The following is a 21,383-nucleotide window of genomic DNA, read 5'->3' as shown; positions in this document are numbered from 1 at the left end:
GGGCCAGCGGTCACAGGTGACAGAGCTGGGGCGGGGTCAGGATGGCATCACTGATTTCTGCAAATTGGTAAGAGAGTTGTCTGAGAAGCATGTCGCTCAAGCACTGGGAGCAGTTGTAGGGATCCCCCCACTTCTGGCGTAGCATTGCGAGGACTCCCATGTAAAGGAACCCTTTTCCTACGTTCTCATGAGTCTTTCCCAATATCCAAAAAAATATAAGAGATTAGTAATAATTCCCCAATGTCCTAAAAAAATACAACAAGAGATTAGTAATAATCAGCTTCCCTTTGACCCTTTATAGAGAAGTTTGAACTCTGCCTGCAGGAGTGGTTTTGGAATTGACACTTCTTCATCCTAGGGCCAGGTCAGCACATTCCCCATTTGCTTTCTCTGAATCTCGTCCTTGGATAGATACCAGTGTTTTCTTCCCTGCCCTGTTTGCCTTTTCCTCTTTGTCTTCTGCCTTTGATACGAAAGCTTTAAAATGATGGACTCTTGTCCCAAATCCTTTGTAAATCTTTTCCTTCAAATAATCTGAGTGCCTGCTCAACGTTAGAATGATTCGTGGTGGGCCGTAGAGCTCTATTATCAATCACCTGTTCTGTCCCAATATTGGCCTTTATTTTAAATCCTGGTAGTTTCTTAAATGCTTAATTTCTTAAATACATACTTGCATTTCTTTCTAGAAAGAAAGAAAGAAAGGGACCCAAAGAGGTGATTCTTGGTCTGAGTTTAGAGAACTCTCTGATTGATGATATCAATACCCAAAAAAATATATTCTCTTTTCCAAGGGAATATATTTTTATATACTTAAAAATGTACTTGCATTTTGCTTTGTACCATGGAGCTGATATGAATATATATAATATTTCAATAAGTAGAACAGTTTTCCTTAAAGTCTGGATTTTGAGGGTTAGGTCAAGATCTGACTCACATCTTACCGAATTTATACTGTGTTGTATGGATGAAATCATGCTGTGTGTGATGAACATCACTGTTCTAGAAAGGAAATAAGTCCCAAACAATGCAACAACACGAAGAGCAAGTAGAATGAAATGGGGGTTGACTGGGAACAAGAACATTTGCGTTAGCTTTTCAAGCCCATGTGTTTAATGGCAGCCTTGAGCTTTAAGCACTTAAACTTATTGAAGTACTTGTACAGTTATTTTAGGGAAAGATCATATGATCCGTTGGTAAGAGTACACACTTGAGACTATGAATAAAATTCAGTAGGCTTCAAATTATAAAACCGTGGACTTTTCCATAGGAGAAGAAGAACCTGGACATGGTCATTTACTGCCGCTGCCCCCCAGTGCTGGAATCTCGTAAAAGTCAAAGAACTTGCTCTTCTGTTGGCCCGATCCCTGTTTGGTGTGTGTGACACTGAGCTCTCCCTAAATTAGTTTCCTTTTTTATTTAATAATAGGTGCTTGTCTGTGCCACAGGTATGTTGTTAGGTTGTGCTTACAATCCAATATATTCCAGTATTTTTGAATGAGGGAATTCAGCATTTATATTTTAAATGTTTCTACATTGCTTTTAACTTTCTCTTATCAACTGTGTTCAGTCAGTCCATGATAAACTATTTCTAACTTATTTGGCTTTATTACACAATTATTTTACTCATTGATTTCTGAGAACTCTTTATGGTTTGGAATCAAATACAATATTATTACAACTATTAAAAAAATGTTCAAGGATTCTCTTATAAATGGTTGCTTTAGTGAAATTGTGTAGTATCTGTGTGTTTTTTCATACTAAATGTACTTGTGACAATATTCTGGTTCAAAAAATCCAATCCAACTTTTGAGGGTTTTTTTCATTTTTGTGTTTCGGGAGGTTTCTTTCTGTAATTCTTATTACTAAAAATACATATATATATATGGTTTTTTGCAGCTGGTTTTAGGAGAAGTTTTCGTCTTAGTAGGAAAGATAAGAAAACAAATAAGTCCATGTATGAATGCAAGAAGAGTGACCAGTACGACACTGCTGATGTGCCCACATATGAGGAAGTGACGCCGTATCGGCGGCAAACGAACGAAAAATACCGGCTTGTAGTCCTGGTTGGTAAGTGTGCCTTTTGGCTTAATTCTGATGAAAGCGAGATAGGAAGAATTTAACTACAAAGAGCATGGTGCTTGAAGATTTCAAGCCAAAGAAAATCTTTTTTAAATTTTAAAATTTTTAAATTAACATATTATGTATTATTAGCCCCAGGGGTACAGGTCTGCGAATCGCCAGGTTTACACACTTTACAGCACTCACCATAGCACATACCTCCCCAATGTCCATAACCCAACCACACTGTCCCTACTCCCCTCCCACTGGCAACCCTCAGTTTGTTTGCTGAGATTAAGAGTCTCTTATGGTTTGTCCCCTCCCAATCCCATCTTGTTTCATTTTTTTCTTCCCTACCCTCCAAGCCCCCCACTTTGCCTCTCAACTTCCTCATATCAGGGAGATCATATGATACTTGTCTTCCTCTGATTGACTTATTTTGCTCAGCACAATGCATTTCATCCATGTCGTTAACCTTTATGAGCTTTAGCAGTTTGTGTCTTTGAAAGAATTTGTCCCTTTCACCTAAGTTGCCAATTGTATAAGCATAAAGTTGTTCACAATATTCTCTTATCCTTTAACTCTATGTAAGTTCTGGAGTAATGTCTCCACTTTCCTTCCTGTTATTGGTAATTTGTGTCTTCACTCTTAAATCAGGTGTATATTGCTCCATAATAAGTTCTCAGAGTTCTCGTGTGGAATTCTGTAGGATTCAAAGTTTAAGTCTTCATAATCTGCTCCAGTTTACTACAAACTTAGTGACTTTAAAATAGCACATACTTATTATTTGAAAGTTTCTGCAGGTTAGAATTTAGAGCATTCTGGCTTGACTTGGCTGGGTCCTCTGCTTCAGGATCTCTTATAAGGCTTCTCAAGTCTTGACCACAGGTAGGTGTCTCAGTTTGAATGTTAGACTGATGAAGGATCTACTTCAAGTAATCCACCCTCAGTTCCTTGTGATGTGGGCCTCTGCAGCGTGGTAGCTTGCTTCATTGGAGTGTATAAACTGAGAAGGCAAAAGAACAGACCATTCCATATTCTATTGATTAGAAGCAAATCACAGATTCTACTCACAATCAAGGAGAGTGAATTGCACAAAGGTATAAAAAACAGGAGGGTGGGGATCATTGCTGGCCTTCGTAGAGTCTACCTGCCTTTTTCTAAATTTGTTGATCTTTTATAAGACCACTTGTATATTGAAATTGTTTTTTTCTTTTCTCAATTTTGCTGATTTGTGTTCTTTATTATTTCCTTCTTCTGCTTACTTTGGACTTATTTTTCTTTTTTTCTAGTTTTATAAAGTTAAATCTTAGACTATTGACTAGAAACACTTAAAAAAAATCTAAGTGTTATTAGGCATAAATTTAAGTTTCCCTGTAAGCACTGCAACCAGCAAATTTTGATCTGTTGTATTGTTATACCATTTCACTCAAATAAGAATACTTTCTAATTCCCTTTGTGATTTCTTTGATCCTGAAGTTGTTTAGATTGTGTTATTTAATTTCCAAATACTTGAGGATTATCCAAATATCTTTCTGTTATTGATTTCTTGCTTAATTTCATTATGGTCAGACAATATGCTTTGTATGATTTCAATTCTTTTAAACTTATCAGATTTTTGTTACTTTGTTTTTTGACCAGGACATGGTCCATGTCATTGGGTGTTCTGTGTGCACTTAAAAAGAATGTGTAGTCTGCTGTTACTGAATGGAGTGTTTGGTGTATGTTATTTAAGTCAAGTTTGTTGATGATGTTATTTAGGTCTTCCATATTCTTACTAATTTTTTGTCCACTTATTCTGTTAATTGTTGGGAGAGGAGTGTTAAATTCTCGGTCATTGTAGATTTGTCTATTTCTCTTTTCACATCAGTTAGCTTTTAAGACATTTAGAAACTCTGTTGTTGAGTATATGTACATTTGGGAGTTTTATGTTTTCTCAATGAGTTGACCTTCTTATTATGTGATGTCCTCTTTTATCCCTGGTAATATTCATTGTTCTGAAATCTGCTTTGTGTGGTATATAACATAGCCACTAAGTTTTCCTTTGCTTATTGTTTGCATGCTACATCTTTTCCTGTCCTTTTACTTTAACCCATCTATGTGTTTATTATTAAAGTGGGGTTGTTTGTTTTTTACAGATAGCATAGTCTTGGGTCTTGTAGTTGTCCAGTCTAATAATCTACATCTTTAATTGGTATGTATGGACCATTTATATCAATATAAACTATTGATATGGTTGAATTTAGGTCTATTATTTTTATTTTAGGCCTACTATTTGTTTTCTGTTTGTCCCTTTGTATTTTGTTTGTTTCTCTGTTCTTTCCTGCCTTCTTTTGGTATCTGTTTTCTTATTTGATTTTTGATATATCTGATGACTTTTTTGCTTTACCTCTGAATGTAATTTCTCTCTAATTGATTTTGAGGGTGTTTTTAATCTTTGATTTTCAGAAGTTGGATTATGATGTTTCTATTTGTGCTTTGAGTTTAATGTGCCTGGGTTTACTGAACATCTGAAATCTAAACATTTATGACTTTCACCAAATTTTGGAAACTTTTGGCCATAATTTTTTCAAAGATTTTTTTTTCCCCCCTAATCTCTTTCCCCTCCACTTCTGGGACTCTGGTAGCACATGTGTTAGACCCTTTAGTATTGTTTCACAGGATCCTAAGGCTCTGATTTTTGTTTTTTCAGTGGTTTTGTTTTTCAAATTTGACAATTTCTTTTGGTCTGTCTTCAAGATCTCTTACTCTTTCCTTCATCATCACTGTGTTGCTCTGTTTCCTGCTGGCCAAATAATTATCTTTCAGATATTGTATTTTTTTTTCTATTGTGAAATTGCTAACTTTTTTCATTGTTTTTTTTTTTCTTAATCAGGCTCAAGTAAGAGCTTAATTTTTACATTCATTTCAAGTGTGTTTAGTTTTGCCTCATGAAGCTTAGTTAAGATAACTATTGTGTTGGGTCCCCCAATAATGGGTCCATGATCAAAGGAGCAAGACTGACACAAAGTGAAGGTCAAGCAAAGTTTTATTTCGTGCCAAGCATCGAGAATCAAACTGATCGACCAGGGCCGTCTCTTGCAAAGAGGCGACGACTCTCTGCCTTACAGACTAGCTTTTAAGGGCAAAAGCCATGTGGTTGGGCCTGACCACGCACAGGTGACCAATGAGATTGTAACACAGAGAAAGCTGCACAGTCCTGTTAGGTCACACATAAGAGACCAATTGAATTACAGTTTACCCTATAGTAGATATTTGAACTAGCCTATCACCTTGGTCAGAATTGGCGCCCAAAGGGCACCCAAAGGGCGGAGCCCATACTCCTTGGTACTAGGGAGACAGTATGTGCCCCCACTGATTGAATACCTCCACCTGGCCTGACCCACCCTTGTATTTGGGCTTTGTTACCTGGGACTGGTTTCTGGGACTTGTTTTTAAGTAAGTTCCCGGGGGTCGGGGGTGGGGGGCAGGGTCAGGGTGGAGCTGCTCTGGCTAAATAGGCCCTTGCAATTGTTTATCCAATGATATTCCAGTGTTAGGCTTCTCTTGTGATTGGCATCTGTCGATTTATTTTATTTTTATTTTTTTTAGAATCCGTCATCTGTGTGTGTTGAATAACTTTGTTCTGTATCCTAGACATTTTGAACATTACTTCGTATAGACTTTGGATCCTACTATATTCCTCTGGAAAAGTGTTCCATTTTTTAGCAGACTGTCAGCCTGATTAGGCTTATTCTGTTTGCCTTAGTTCAGTTTTCAAGTCTTTGCTGTGCTGCTGTGAGTGTATTTCTTGCATGTGGCATTTGTGTCAGTCAGACACTTACACAGTGGTTTCAATCTTAGTTATGCTGTTTTGGGTTCGTCTCATGTATGAACATCTTAGGAGTGAGCCCACCACTTTTGTGGGGTCTTAGCACAGTCCACTGCTGTCTCTGAATGGATAGTCATCCTCCAGCAAAGCCTAAGAACAGAGAAAGAGAAACAGGGAAACTTCATCACTTTGGGGGTCATCTCTCCACATCTGACATCCTTTTATATTCTGCCTGCTTTCATTTGCTTTTTCAGAGTCTGCACATTTTTATGTTGCTTTTTGTGTGCTGGCCAGAGGTTTTAATGGTGATCAGTGTGGGAGACAGGCTGTAGTGTGCTTATCCCACCAGAGTGGAGCTAGACCCCTCAAAGCTTTAAACTCCTGTCCCAGATAAAATTTGCCCTTCATCACTGGTATATCTTAATCAGCCTTCTCAAAAGTGCTGTTACCCTGACTCTCATGTCTCCTGCTCAGAGTTTTAAAGGGTTATCAGGACAGAATACCACAGCACCTTCTAGACTACCTTTTAGTAAAATCACGCTCCTGAAAATATGTATCATAGCATTCCATTGTCAGCCCCAAGTCACAGGTGATCACAGGTATTTTGGCTGTAGCTTTCCATAAGTGCTTGTTGTTTGGGTCCACAGTCACTGAACTGAAATTCACCTGGCTGAAATCTTCAGTGAATAGGTTAATTGCGTTTAAGTTGCCCTAAATCCCCTTTGGGTTCCTGGCACCTGATGGTGGATTAAATATGGACTCTGTCCTGTGGGCCTCGTGCCTTACTTTCTGACAGACATTCTGCTGCTTGCACTTCTCACTGTATTTTTACATTCCCAGCAGGATCCTGTAGCTTTTTTTTTTTTTAAGCCCTGTGACGTCACTCATACTGCAGTGACTATTCTTGCTCTGTCTCCTGCTTGGAATTCCTTAAGTTTCTGAGGCCTGGTTCTCAGCAGAGATTTTACCCTTTATCTCCCAGAAGGAGGGTTGCCCTCAAGATATTCCTAAACTGGAGATGCTGAACGTTGACCCTTCCGTTAAGGCCAGTGAAGATTCCCAGTTCCTCTGTGATGAGCATCTCCCACACATGTTTCCTTACTCTTTGGAGTTTTCCAATCTTAAGTAAATAATTGCATTATTTCAATGACAACCAAATAAATATCCCTTTTTACTACTTAGATTTCTCTACCAGTAATATCTAACAATAATTTTCATTACCCTCTGCTGTCCTAACTGCTTTCAGACAGTCTCAGCTGAGTTTTTAACTTCTGTCTTTTCTCAAGTGGGTCTCGTCCTTCCTCTCTCCTGTGTCTTAACAGTAACCAGTGTGTATTGAGTACCACACATTGAGTTAAGGGCTACGCATGTAGTATTTCATCTAGTCCTTGGCATGGGAGTGAGGTAAAAGCTTGCATCATCCTCCAGAAGAAGAAACTGAAGCACAAAAAGGAGAAGTGAGTTACTTTGCCCAAGCTTGTGCAGCTGTGAAGTTGTAGAGCTGATTCATACCTGAATACTCCCGAGACCAGAACCTTCTGTAACTGGAGCCCATGGTGCAAGGGCACCTGGCTCCATGAGTCCCAAACAGACCAGATTTGGCCACTTACACTGACAAAATCCAGAGGCAGAGAGAGAGTGGTGGTGAAGCAGGAAAAGAATTTATTTCAGTGAGGCCAGCACTGGGAGGACAGTGAACTGACATCTCAAAGACTGTCTCCAGAGTGCTGGAAATACTTCTAGGTTTATGTAAGAAAAATGTAGTGGGACACAGGTCAGTGCGCAGTGAAGACGAGGTCAGTCACTGTCTTCAGGTCAATCATGTGGGGCCTTGCTGGTATCAAGGCATCCTTATTGCTTGAGGGGTAGTTTGGGTTCCCATCATGGGGTGCTTTGCCTTAGTCAAAAGATGAGTTTAGAGGTGCCTGGGTGGCTCAATCAGTGGAGCATCTTGATTTTGTCTCAGGTCTTAATCTCAGGGTTATGGGATCGAACCCCACATCTGGCTCTAGGCTCAGCAGGGAATCTGCTTGAGATTTTCTCTCTCCTTCTGCCCCTTACCCTATTCGTGCGTGTGCACGCACACACACACACACACACACACACTCACTCACTCTCTCTCTCTCATAATTTTTTTTTTAATGTAGGACAAATGGAGGTAAAATTGGGGCACCTAGGTTGTTCAGTCAGTTAAATGACCAACTTTTGATCTCAATTCAGGTCTTGATCTAAGGATCATGAGTTCAAGCCCCACATTGGGCTCCATGCCAAGCATTTTTTTTTTTTAAAGGACGTAAAGTCCTCTTTCAGATCCCCACTGTCAAAACACCATTTCATTTCTGTGGAGGGAAAAGGGACAGTGGTCATTTCTTTTGCAGTTACTTCCTCCTGACCAGGGATGACATAGGGATTTTGGAATGGAGGATTTTGACAGGGTGGGGGAATTTCACTGCTTGAGTCTCTCCTGAGATGCAGAGTAAGGTAGTAAGGCATCTCCATGCTGGTATGAGTGGCATAGGCTCCTGTTTCACAAATAGAAAAAGTCAAAGCACAATCAAAGAGAAAAGGACAAGAAGCATAACCGTGCTTAGCAGAGAATATTTCCATTTGGAAAGAACTCAATTAAGTCAACTGCTAAAAGGATCTAGAACCAGGGCATCTATAGCAATGATGTGTCTACTTGAGTCTTTCATGGCTTCAGACACGTTCTTTGAGTAATTTGGAATATATATTACAACAGTCTGTTTTAATGAGAGCACAGGTTCCTCCTTGGGCTGCAGTCAAAATACCAATGGCCATCTGGTTTTGAAGGATGACTTTTTGAATTCATGTGGTTTCCTCATTTAGCAGAGTGACTGTGTACTGAGTTTGATTAAAGATGGCCACTGAATGGTTGGTTTAAGCCTCTGTTAATTCTGCATCAACAGAGCTGGCTTCTGGGACATATATATGGCAAGGGATAGAATCATCAAGAAACCCTCACTGCCCAATGTCTAGCCTTAATGATATCCCGATTCTGAGGCATCACTGGTAAGTGGCAGACTTCCCAGGAGATACAGGCATGCATAAGTGCATTGTTCAGTCCCATCATAAGGAAGGGAGGGCCTTATTTCCATAGCTATCCCCATGGAATAGGGGGAGCTCTGGCTTTTGAGGAGCAATTTTGCCATTCCAGCCACATACCGAGACATAGGAAAACTTTAGGGACATATAATTATATATATAATATATATGATGTATGTATGATATATATGGTATATGTAATATCTATCATAGAATTTCTACAACAGTTATAGCATTTCCCCATACAATATAACCTAAAAAAGCTTAGCATCATTTGTATGACAGTGCTTCCCATTTAACTTAACTACCATGTAACTTAATAAATAAGCTTAATTAGTCAAGAAGACTTTGTTTTGAATATGAAGCTTGGGAAGTTTGTAAAAATCTCAGAAGGTTTTAAAGCACATATGTAAATAGGATTATAGTTGGTTATAAAACAGTCTTTATCTGTCTAATCAAGGTGGTAATGAGAAGGTGACATAGTTGTGAGCAAAGCTTAGCTCCTTTAAAATTGAGAAGCTTTAACTTTCTTATTTCTTAAGTAATCAAAGACCTAAAAAAGACAAGACATAGAAACTTTGGTTTTCTGAAGAGATTAAAAAAAACAAAAACAAAAACAAGAACTCTGTTTACAATTTCTTACAGAGCAGACCAACTATCCAAGAAAATTTTATCTTTTTAACAGACAGAAAAGCTAAATTTCATTCTTATACAGGTATACTTTTAAAACTCAGTCATTCCAGTGTTAGTCCTGACCGTTTATACACTTGTTTTCCAAAGATTCCCCTTCACAAACCTTCTATACCTTCCTTTTTCAATCAGATGTCCAAAGCCTTCTAACCAGTACCATTTTAGGACAAAATTACTTTCTCTTTTCCTCAGCAAAAATGTATTCCCATTCCTCGTACCTTTACCTTTCTTATAAAAAATACATCTTATTTTCCTTGTATATGGAGTAGCTTTCCTTTTTTCTAATAGTCTCAGTTATATTTATCAGAATTCTTAATGCTTAGAAACTTTAATTTCTACTAAAAACCAGGTGGTAAGCAATTGTGAACTGCTACATCAGAATTCTTCAGGTTGGAAATTAATGAATATATTTCATAATTTCTGGAAACGTGTTTTTTCATAATACAGTCTTTTGACTAAGCATAAAATGTGTTTGCTGGCAGACCCAAATTTATCTTCAGTTTCTCTATCATAGGAAGCCCAAAGCAGATAAACCTATATTCATTAATAAAGATTTCAGTACTTTTTCTTATTTGGAAAAGACGTAGATAATCCAGGGGGTTCAAACCAGCATATCATTTAACCAAGAAAACTTCAAATTTTAGCTTAACAAAGATTCTGAAAGTTATACACCTTTTTTTAAAATTCAGCCTACTTGCTCTTAACAATTATCCATGAAAACTGCATGAGATAGATCAAATTAACCATCATTTTAAGTCCTCTTTTTGCTGACAGATTGCAGTAGAGATACCCTTCAGTAAACCTGGGTATACAATGTGACCTTTAGTAAACCTTGGTAGAACACAAGTTTTATATTTAATGCTGATAACTCTAAAGACATGTCTGTTTGAATTAAGCTGACCATCCTGAATTAGCTTTAATCCCCAATATGTGGCATCCAAGTCCACTAAAAAATTAATCAGTTTGTTCCCCCTGGTCAGTGTCACTTGGGGCTTCTGTGGAAGGATCTGAAGTGGGCAGTTTAAGTCTGGGGGAGCCTCAAGAACCCTTCGTGCTTCCCTCTGAACTTCCTAAGGAAGTAGCTCCACAGCTAAGGGTGGTCTTTGATCCTCGATACTGAGGATAAGAGGCACAGGAGTTGGTGGCTTTGGAGGCATCAAGGCTGGGGTAGGTGCCATCCACAGGAACGACGCAGCTGATGCTGCAGAGACAGGAGGAGGGGAAGGCAGAGGCGGAGGTATAAGGGTACCACCAGCAAGACTGATGGTGAATTTAAAGTTCCTTTATATCCATGTCCTGTCTGCCCCTCCTGCAAAAGAGCTGTTTTCTCTGGTTGCTTTTCAGCACTCTGCACCATAAATTCACAATAGGTCCTCATGGGCTTCCTTTGGGAACAGAAGGAGTCTTCCTAGGCAGAGGTTCAGGAAGGACCCAGAAGCAGCACAGCTGTGACTACGTGAAGCCCAGAGTACCTGTTAGCATTTGTTCTTCCCCCAAAGTGGGGGGTATCCACCCACTAAACCACACGGCTTCCTAGACAAGCTAAGAGAGCAAAGCCAAACCCCCTGTTTAGAGGCAGCAAAATGGGAGGAAGGAATCCGAGAGCCATTCAGTGGCCATCTTTCCTCTGAGCGTAACATACTCATGTCAGGCGGTGTTACAATGAAAATTCATTTTCTTCTTAGTCATAGGCTTACAACTAAAAGGAGACCAGTCAGCCAATATTTTCTCTAGGGCGCTCGGGGAGGGGATAAGAGCATTCTATCTTGTACACACAAACTCAGCGGCGGTCTCCGCAGATGTGGACCCTGGCTTCCCTTTTACCTCTCCTCTGCCCTTTTTTCCAGCGGTCCCTTCACAAATGACAGGGACCCATAGTCACAACTCATGCTGCACAAGCCTGAGCAAATGGGTTACGAAGTTCAGAAGTACCCAACAGCAGGGAACACGAGAAGGACAAGGGCGGGAGCTGGTGTGCATTTATCAGCAAGACTTACCAGGAGCCAAATCTCTGGGGTCTGCTACTGCTGCTTAGTCGTTTCTCTGTTTCGCCAAATGCGGTCAAGGCTGTTGATGCCAGTTCAGGGAAAGAAAGACAGTCCTCGAAGTGAAACAGGTTTTGGCAGCCGCAGAGGACTTCCTTCCTGTACTCCCGCCCGGGATGGACTAGCCAGGAGTAGCTGACTCTGACCTGTCGCAGCCCCTGGCTTAGGGACTAGATCGTGAGCCTGCGGCCAAGTGCTCTGTCCCGGGGAGGCCCGTGGGAGCTGGAGCGGTCAGAAGTACAGTGTGGCACCTGGCTCCGGGGGTCTCAGACACACCGGGTGCAGCCGCTCACTGTTGACAGAATCCACACAGAGACCAGCGCTGGTGAAACAAGAAAGGAATTAGATTTGAGTGAGGCCAGCACCCAAAGTCAGCAGACTTGTGTCTCAGAAACGGTCTCCAAAGCATTGGAAATACTTCTAGGTTTACGTAAGGAAGAGTAGGACAGCTCGGTGGGTCCATGCGGCGGCCAGTGAAGGTCGGGCCGTCATTGTCTTGGGGCCACTCCTGTGGGGTGTTGCTGGCTCAGGGCGTCCTTACTGCTTCGGGGGGTAGTTTGGGTTCCCGTCATGGGATGCTTTGCCCACGGGGTCCTTTGCTTGAGTTAAGAGAGAAGCTGGAAAGAAGAACGTAGATTGAGATCAAAGCGGAGGTGGTTCAAACCCTTCTTTATGTCTTTCTTATCTCACTGGGGAATGTTGCTTCGGTCGGTAAAATCAGGGCTGTGCCACACCATTGGCTGGATTTAAATATCCTACTTTTCATTTTTTTCTCTTTGATTTAGGGCCCATCCATTCAGTGTCCTACCCAATACCTCCATGTTTGGTGAAAATTGAGATCTGAGCCCACCCGAAGCATCCGCTGTTCATGTATATCCCGCCCACCTTCAGGGCCTTGAGCTGGATGCTTTGTCCGTGGGCCTCCCTGGGTCAGGTCAGCCGGCGGGGCGGGCAGAGACCCTCATAGCTCACGGCGTTCCTGTTTTACCTTCCCTCTCCTTAAAATGTGCCAATGCTTCCCAGAGTGTCCTGGTTGCTTTTCCTGGCCTTTTCCCCCTCAAATCCATTCACATGTTCAGTAACCCCCCTGGGGTAACTCTCCCCGCTACCGGGGAAGGGCTCTGCGCTTGATCTTACTGTCTTACTGTCTGCTCTCTCTTCAGGCTGCAGAGATTGCCCCTCAGGCTTTTGTTTTGTTTTGTTTGTTTTTGGGGTTTTTTGGTTTTTTTTTTGTTGTTGTTTTGTTTTGTTTTTTGTTTTAGGCTTTGGGGTGGTTCTTACAAAGTGTATTTATTTATTTTCAAGAGAGAAAGTATCAGGGTGGGATAAGGAGGGCTGGAGAGGGAGAGAGAGAATCTCGAGCAGATTCCCCCTTAGCACGAAGCTTGACTCGGGGCTCAATCTCATGACCCCGAGATCATGACCTGAGTCAAAATCAAAAGAGTCAGACACTTAACCAGCCAGGCACCCCAGCCTCTCAGGAGCTTCTTGATGGTCTAGACGGAGGCAGTCTCAGAATATTCAGACGGAAGAGCCCTTCCTCTCCCCTCAGCCTCCAGCCCTTTCTCCAGGGACTTTTCAAATCTTAACACCATTCCAGTCACCTGGGATTTTGTCCATGCATGCTTTCTGGTCAGTGTAGCTTGAGGCAGGGCCAGAGATTGTGCATTTCTAGAAGGTTCTCAGATGCTGCTATAGCCCAGGTTGATCAGAGAGTGCGTTTTGCTTTTCACCTGTTGCTGCTGGTTCTGTGCAGGGGTCGTGGGGCGCGCCTGTCTGCGCCCTGGGGCGGGGGTGGGGGGTGTTGTTGCTGTGTCTGAATGGGTTCTGCTGCCATCACCTCACTTTGTTAGTGGTTGTGAACTGGGTGCAGTTTGTTTTGATTTTTCCACTTATATCAGTTTTGTGCTGTGTCATGCATGTGCTATAAGGACGGTTTTGAAATTTTTGTTTTTTGTCTTAATCCGCTGTTCAGAATTTGCACAGTGATATTTTAGGCTTGGTTTATCTGTTGTGATCAACTAATTTGTTATTATTTTTATAGGAAAAAAATAATCCTATTTGAAATTCTTTAGCCCCTTACATTTTATTGCCCTGGAGCAGTTGCTGGTATAATGTAATTTTAATTATTTACTCCTACCCTTACCCTTGCTGTGGCCTTTTGTGGAGTGTGGCATTCCATAGCACTGTTCAGTGACAGCCAAGGTCACTGTATATAACTGTTCTTCTTCAAAGCTCTTTTTTTTTTTTTTTTCCATGTGGCCTTTGCTCAGAAAATCTTTCTGCTTGTATATGGCATGGCTGAAGTATCAGGAGTTTAGTGTTCATTGCCTAGAAAAATCTCCATCTTATTCTATCCTGTAAAGTGGGATTGTGTAAATGGTAATAAATGGCCTTTGGGGAAGGAAAAGCTACAATCTACTCCTGCTCTGTTCTTCGTAGGCATGTGATAGCTACACGTTTTATATTTTCTCTGGCCTTCAGTTTCTTCTTCTGAAAAACGAGTTGATAATAAGATTTCTGGGTTTGTTTGAGGGCTAAATGAATGATATTTGCTAATATGTAGACCAATTCCTGGCACCTAGCAAGGTTTTAATAAAAAGTCGCTCTGCCGTCTTGTTAAAAAACAAAAGTGAACTAAGTTTTAAATATTTTACTGGCTTTATTCACTGATTCATGGGTTGGGCAGCATCCCATCTAGCAGACAGAAAGGAACTCCAAAAAGTGGTACAAATGAAAGACTTTTACAGGCAGTGGGGATGGGAAAAGGAAGTTGCTCATAAAGACTGGATTGTTTGTGGCAAGGTCACCCCCGTTTAGGGGACCTCAGGGATCTGTCAGCCAGGTGGTGCTGACCAGGTAATTCCAGATGGACAGGTTAAGGGTCCAATTCTAGAGGGGGATACGTGGGTGGCTCAGTTGGTTAAGCATCTGACTCTTGGTTTCAGCTCACATCATGATCTCGGAGGTCATGGTATCAAGCTCTGTGTTGGGCCCCATGCTCAACATGGAGTCTGCTTGAGATTCTTTCCCTCTCCTTCTCTCTCCCCCTCTGCCCTCCCCCCATTCAGACACATGTGCCCTCTTTCTCTTTCACAGATATGGGAAGGGAAGGAATGGGGAAGAGAAGGAAAGGAGAAAGGGGAAGGGAAGGAAGGAAATGTTTAAAAACAAAACAAAACAAAACAAAAAAAGAGTCCACTCCTGAAGTAGTAGAAACTAAGTGAGGTATTATGATTGGCTTGGTGACGTGGCTTTAGCACAAGTGACTCCATTTGGGGCCTGTTGTCTCTTTTTTAAAATTTACTTCTTCTGATCAGACTCTCATCTTAACCGGGGGATGTGATCAAACTTTAAGGGACTAGCCCCACTCCGAGCTAATGCTCTCGCATTCTCAGATTTTGCTCGATCCTCTGTGTGGTAATGACAGGTTGTGATATTTTTTGTTGAGTCTCTGTGGTATTGACAGGTCATGACTTCAGGTTCACATTTTTTCTTAAAGTTGGCCATTGTCTTTGTTTCTTTTCTGGCACTCTGGTCTGAGGGAGATCATTTGCTTGTTGCTTAGTGACTGCGAACATGCATTTAACGCCTTGGAGAGAACACGGCACGCCAGGGAGAGTCCTGTGACCGTATAAGCAGGATAATTCCCAGTGTCTGGAGCGCACTTTGGAGCCGTGCTCCCTAAGACACAAATCCATCAAAGTCAAAGAAGCCAAAATGTCCCTGTTGAAGGCGTCACTTCCTTGAGCCAAGAGGCTTCTTTGCTGATCCTGCATTGCTCAGTTCAGCTTCCCCAGAAGCGTCATCCGAGTGTAGCAGGTGGTGTTGGCCCCAGCACAGACACCTCCTTATTCAGCTGAAAGATGCTCGGGGCCGTGCTCTCATCAGAAGCAGGCTTGGCTGTGGAGTCTGAGGATTCCCGCTGCTCACTTGTCACTTCTGCAGATTTTGCAGTGCTTTCAGGAGTTAAGGTGGGTTTCCTGATCGTGGCCTCATTGGCACACTCTCCCGAGAAACTGGTCACAGAGAGGACTGGGGGATCTCTAGCATCATGGGCAGATCAGAGTTTTTGATGACAAGATCCATCAAAGCAAAGGGCTGCCCCCCTTAGCAGTGACTGGGAGATACAGCTGATGGTGCTACTTTTCCAGGCCAGTGACGGAGTAAAAGAAAGAAAGAGAAGAAGAGAGGGTTTCAGGTTTAGTCGAAGTATGAAGTCTCGATCTGGCATCTCGGGTGAAAGCAGACAATGATGTCTGCTCCCTTTCTTCATCGTTTTGATTAGACGTCTCCAGCATCTGTACGAGACCAGATGTCAGGTGGAGGGTTCTCTAGCTGTGAGATACGTAACCAGCATTCAGTGCTTTCTAGTTTCACAGCAATGTCAGTAGTCAGGAGCCTTCGGTAAGGTCCCTTCCAATGGGGTTACGGAGTTGTCTTCCTCTGATGACATTTCCAGAACACCCAGTCACCAGGCTCCCCACCAAGGTCAGTTCATAATCTGAGTCATCTTCGTTGCACCATAGTTGGTAAAGGAATGCAAAAACTGAAAAATGGGCTATGCCAGGAAACAGGGAAGGACCTGGTAGCCATCTTAGTTTTCCCATCGCCCCAACCATTCATCGAATTTATAACCATTGTTTGCTCATCTTCATTTCTCTGATTCAGGAGCACACTGTTGCTGTGTTATAGACATCGTGAAGGCAAAAGTCTCGCAACAAGAGGTGATTTTTTGCAGAAGCAAAGTGGACTTTGTCCACACGTGCCTCAAACTTGACAGGTTCAGTTGTGCTGCCATTCCATGAAAGTCAGCTAGGGCATTTCTCTGATACCAGGTTCCATTTTTAGTGTGGGCCTCAATTTTTATGACAGCAATTTTGCAAGATAAGAGCATAGCAGTAAGAAGGCCTTGTACTTGTCCATTTTTGACTGGGGTCCCCATGGACATAAGAAAACGACTCTGTTTCCATAACATCCTCAAATCATGGATGATCCCAAAGGCATACCGGCTATCTGTATGACTATGAACAGTCCTTTCGATAAGGGGTGTACTTGGGTGAGGGCACGGAGCTCTGTTTGTTGGGCCGATTTAGCTTATGGGAGGTTTCCTCTCCCAAGTTTTTTGGGTAGTAACAGTGTTTTTTTGTGTAGTAACAAGTGTTTTTGTCAACCCTTTCTCATTTTTACAGGATGACCCATCAACGGACAAATTAGATCAGGGTTAGTCAAAGGAGGTAGCTCCTAAATCAGGATGTGTCACAAATGGGGTGCCTCCTAGTCATGGGGCTCACCCTTGTCAGGCAGGGGTAGTAACGTGTCAGGATTAAGAACATTGCAACACTGAAGATGCAGATGGGGTGGCAAAAGCAGAAGGATCTTACAGGAAGTGAGTCTGCTTGCAGAGAAAAACAGTCCATTCAGAATGAAAACTTTAGACAACTTAGGGAGTTTGTAAATGAAGGTCGTTTCCTAGAGTTGAATCTGTGGAAGCTTCTATTAACTGTGCAGCTGTAGCCTTAAGACAGTTAGCATGGCCGCAGATAACTGAATCGAGTCGGGTGCTCTTAGAGGTGATAGGTCTGTGTTCACTGCCCTGTTCTTGAGTGGTTGTTCCCAGGGCTTGCTTACCTCTTTCATGCACAAATAAGGCAAAAGGTTTTGAATCGTTAGGTAGTCCTAGGACTGGCAATTCTTTCTGGGCTTGTTTTAGTCTTATAAAGGTCTACTTGTGTTTATCTGCCCAAGGAAGGGCTCAGGGACTGAAAGTTCAGTAAGTTCATAGACTGGGGAAATCAGTCGAGGAAAATTAGGAGCCCAGAGTCTGCAGTAGTCAGCTAGGCCTAGGAATCAGTGAAGTTGTTGCTTAGCTGTGGGCTTAGGACATTGTTGGATCAGTTTACTTCTTTTTTGGAGATAGCAGACTCCATTAACTCCTAGATTATGGCCTAGGTAATGAACAATATCTAGAGATGATTGTAGTTGTTCCTTAGAGTTGTCCTTTTTCAGCTGTTGAGGCAAATAAATGGAATCTTTGATGGACACCTGTTTGGTCACTGGGCAGAGCGAGAGGTCATCTACATACTCTAGAAGGCTCAGTTTCCCAGGGAACTGTAGGGGATCTAAACCTTGCTGGAGCACTTGGGGAAAGAAAGATGGGGCCCCACTGAGCCTGTGAGAGATGACTGTCCAGGTATAGTGTTGATTGTTCCAAATCAAGGCAAATAAATGTTAGCTCTTGGGGGTCTCCTGGGATGCTGAAGAAGGCTGAACATAGCAGCGAACCATCTTGACTCCGGTGAAGCTTGTGACAAAAAGTTGTTGGGTTTAGAGCAACTGGGAAATGGGGAATAACTATCTTATTAATAATTCGCCAACCTGCCTGTCAGGTTTCCAGTCTAGCAGTCACAGGGGGGGCCCGGGGGATTGATTAGCCCTGAGTAGGGATTAAGGTCTTGTTGGTGTGAGGTCTTGCATGGCCTCAGGCTTCAGTGGATATGGAGGCAGTTTTAGAAGAGGTTTAGTTGTGTCTGTCTGAATTTTTATAGGCCCTGCACTCTATTCTCTCAATGTCAGTATTAGAAGTATCCCACAGGTTCTCAGGCACCTCAGATAAATCAGGGATCTTTTGCTGGAATGGTTTCTTTTCTGTATCAGGGACAAGTTATAAGGAACATAAAAGATCAGGTTCAGGTTGGTTAGGAGGTTCTAAGGTGAGGTTTCCATTGGAGGGAAAACATTAGCCCTTTCAGTTTTAGAAAGGAGATCTCTACCTAACAAGGTAACTGGTACTATATTATGTAGCAAAACAAACAAAAAATCCCACACAAACTTTTTCAGTAAAAGGTCCCAGAGTCCTCTGTACTGCAGGTTGAGCTAGAAACTCTCAATTTTTTTAGATACCCCACTACAGAAACTTCTTTTTCACTCTAAGGGATTTGTTGTCCTATGAGAGTTGGGTTTAAAGTAGAGAATTGCCCTAGTTGAATAAAAATGAGACATCGATTGCTGGCCCAGTGTTTTTAGTTTTTCTTTTAGAATATTTGTTATTTGAGAGAAAGAGAAAGCACGAGTGCACAAGTGGGGAGAAGGGGCATCGGGAGAGGGAAGAAGCAGACTCCCCACTGAGCAGGGAACCCAACATTTGTGGGAATTGATCTCAGGACCCCAGGATCATGACCTGAACTGAAGGCAGACACTTAAACAACTGAGCCACCCAGGGGCCCTGATCTAGTGTTTTGAGGAGACTCCTAAGAGGCTGTAATGGGCAGGTGGGGGCGGGGTAGGGGGCTGTCAGGTATTCGGGTGCCTAGCTCATAGCTTTTGTAGTTGTGAGGCTAATAACTTGGTGGACTTTTGATTTTGGTCTTGTTTCAAAGTCATCATGAGCTAGAGTCACAAGTTTAGTCAAATCAGTGGCCTCCCATCCTGTTTATGTCTTTTTTATCAATCCACTAATCATAGAAGATTTACAAATAGGGTATAACCTAGAAGCCGTAGGAAGAGAGCTTGCACACGGGCTTTAGAACCTGTCAGATTGATCTTATTGGCATGTTTGGATCATAGACCCATCAATGTGGGCAGCAAAGACTCTAGGAATGGCTTTTAAAACATTCGTTGCTATTTTGCAGTTTTTTTCTGGTCCATAATGCGAGCGTGATGAAGATCTCAAATATCATCCTTGGGGTTGTGCCTTTCTGCTTCTCGTGTACATATTTGGGCTTCATCTGGTCCCACCAGAATGGGCCCAAAGATCCGGCAGCCTGGAGTCCTAGTTCGTGATGATGACACAGTTCTTAGAAAACTTCTGGGGTTTCTCCTTAAGTGTAGGAAATTCTTTAACTGCGGGCCTTACTTTGGTTTGGTTTTTGACCAAGGGGTGAAAGATGCCTGAGGAGGATCTCCTGCAGCCTGGGGGGATTTTATTTTAAAATATAATTGTGTAAGTCTCTTCAGGATGGAAGGGCAGTTCGGATAGAGACTTAGTAGAACATGAGTGCTGCAGTAAGGGAGGGTATAGGGGAGCAGTAGGCCTTATGTCAGTCTGTCTGTCTTTTGTGGTAGGGACCTCTGTGTCTTTAATTCTTCATTAGCCTTTTGCTATGAATTTTTCAATGAATCTATTTTGGCATCTTGAAGCCTTTTGGAAGCTTCTTCGTACCAGTTAAAATAGATATTCCCATTCTGTTTGTTCGATTTGGGGACCTTTGCTTTCAAGCGCACTTCCTAAGTGAATGGTCTTGTCTAACTGGAATGCACCACCATAATGGCCATTGTAATTCTGGGTTGTCTTAGTAAGAGCTGCCATTTTTGTGGCTGTCTGTTGCTTCTGGGACCGTAGTTCTTTAGACATAGAATGAGCAGGTGTGCTGGGATGTGGCATACTCAGCTCTTTGGAATCTCAGAATCTCACTTCTTTAGCTAAGCCATTGGGTCTCCTTGAGCCAAACTCATACCTCAGAGGGATGTGCCACTGGCTTGAGGATCGCATGGTGTTTTACAGCATCCCTCCCTGTGCAAGAAATTTTCTTGAGGTTTACAGGTGACCTGGGGTCAGTCTAACCCATTTCATGACCATCCTATCCTAACGGGAGAGTCTCAGAGTTAGGCGTTGAGCACGCTAACAGCTATTAAGTACTGATCCGTGTCCACCACCAAGTTTGTGGTTTTTTGGCTTCTGAGAAACAAGCCAGACAAGCATGCGCATGTTACTGCACCAGCAGAAGGCAAGGAGATGTGATGACAGACGGGCCAGAAGAAGAAGAGGCTTAGTTGTACCCACCAGCCATTCCCAAGGTGGAACTGTGGAAGAACCAGCAGACCCCAGCAGCGGGAGACTAGACTAAATACAGGCTAGGACTAGAGTTTGGGGGAGAATCATCTGCCAGATCTAGCTAACCCACTAAGTCTTGGATTGGAAAGCCAATTAGATCAGGAGTTTGATGCAAAGAGAGCAGAGCCCAGAACCGGGGGGAGCTTACCCATGGCCCTCAAAAACAACGAGAGAAACAGAGAACTTGAAGGGTTCACAGATCTCCCCAGATACCTGTGTTTCTCATCATCCCCAGAGGTGTCAGAAGTTTCCTTCGGAGCCTACCATTGCCACAAAATCTGTTAAATAACAAAATAAAATGAGTAAATCTTTAAGATCTTACTGACTTCGTTCAGTGATTCCATGCATTGGACAGCATCCCATCTGGGTGACAGAACTCCAAAGAGCTGCACAAAATGGAAGACTTCTATAGGCAGCAGGAGCAAAACAAGTTGCTAGAAAAGTGTGGATTGTTTCAAGCGTGGTCACCTTCCTTTGGGGGATGGCAGGGGTCTCTTGGGCAGATTACCTTCTGGTGCTGAGCAGGTCATCCTACATTGACTGGTTTAAGAGTCCACTCCTGGGAGAGGTTGCCGCTGATTAGGTCAGGTTTTAAGTCTGGATCTGGTGATGTGGGCTTAGCATAAGTGACTCCATTTGGGGTCTTTGTCTCTTTTCGACATTGTTAACTAAAAACACTTACAAGAGAAACATGAAATATTCACATATGGGTGGGCTTCTGCTTATTTTTTTCAATCTCTGAAAACACGTAGAAGCTAAACTAGATGGTTCAGCAGTTTATCATTTACAAGAGGTAGCCAAGCAGTGGATTCAGATTTTAGAAATTTTGGATTGTTCCTGACTTAACTGTTAACTGTTCATGATGTTAGAAATCCTATGCTAA

At 42.3% G+C, this 21,383-nt stretch overlaps 1 protein-coding gene across 5 annotated transcripts in view; it reads left to right on the top strand.

Annotated features, from left to right (window-relative positions):
* MPP7 (MAGUK p55 scaffold protein 7) overlaps nt 1-21,383 on the top strand; it is a 301,387-nt gene that overhangs the window by 251,895 nt on the left and 28,109 nt on the right. For all 5 annotated transcript variants that reach the window (XM_044228579.1, XM_044228577.1, XM_044228580.1 and 2 more), the window contains one exon: nt 1,897-2,067. In XM_044228579.1, the coding sequence (XP_044084514.1) occupies nt 1,897-2,067 (171 nt within the window). The remainder of the gene's footprint in view (nt 1-1,896; nt 2,068-21,383) is intronic.

Source organism: Neovison vison, chromosome 12 (assembly GCF_020171115.1).
Source record: "Neovison vison isolate M4711 chromosome 12, ASM_NN_V1, whole genome shotgun sequence".
Taxonomy (NCBI): Eukaryota; Metazoa; Chordata; class Mammalia; order Carnivora; family Mustelidae; genus Neogale; species Neogale vison.
The sequence above is the reverse complement of the archived record's forward strand: the minus strand, read 5'-3'. Positions and strand labels throughout refer to the sequence as shown.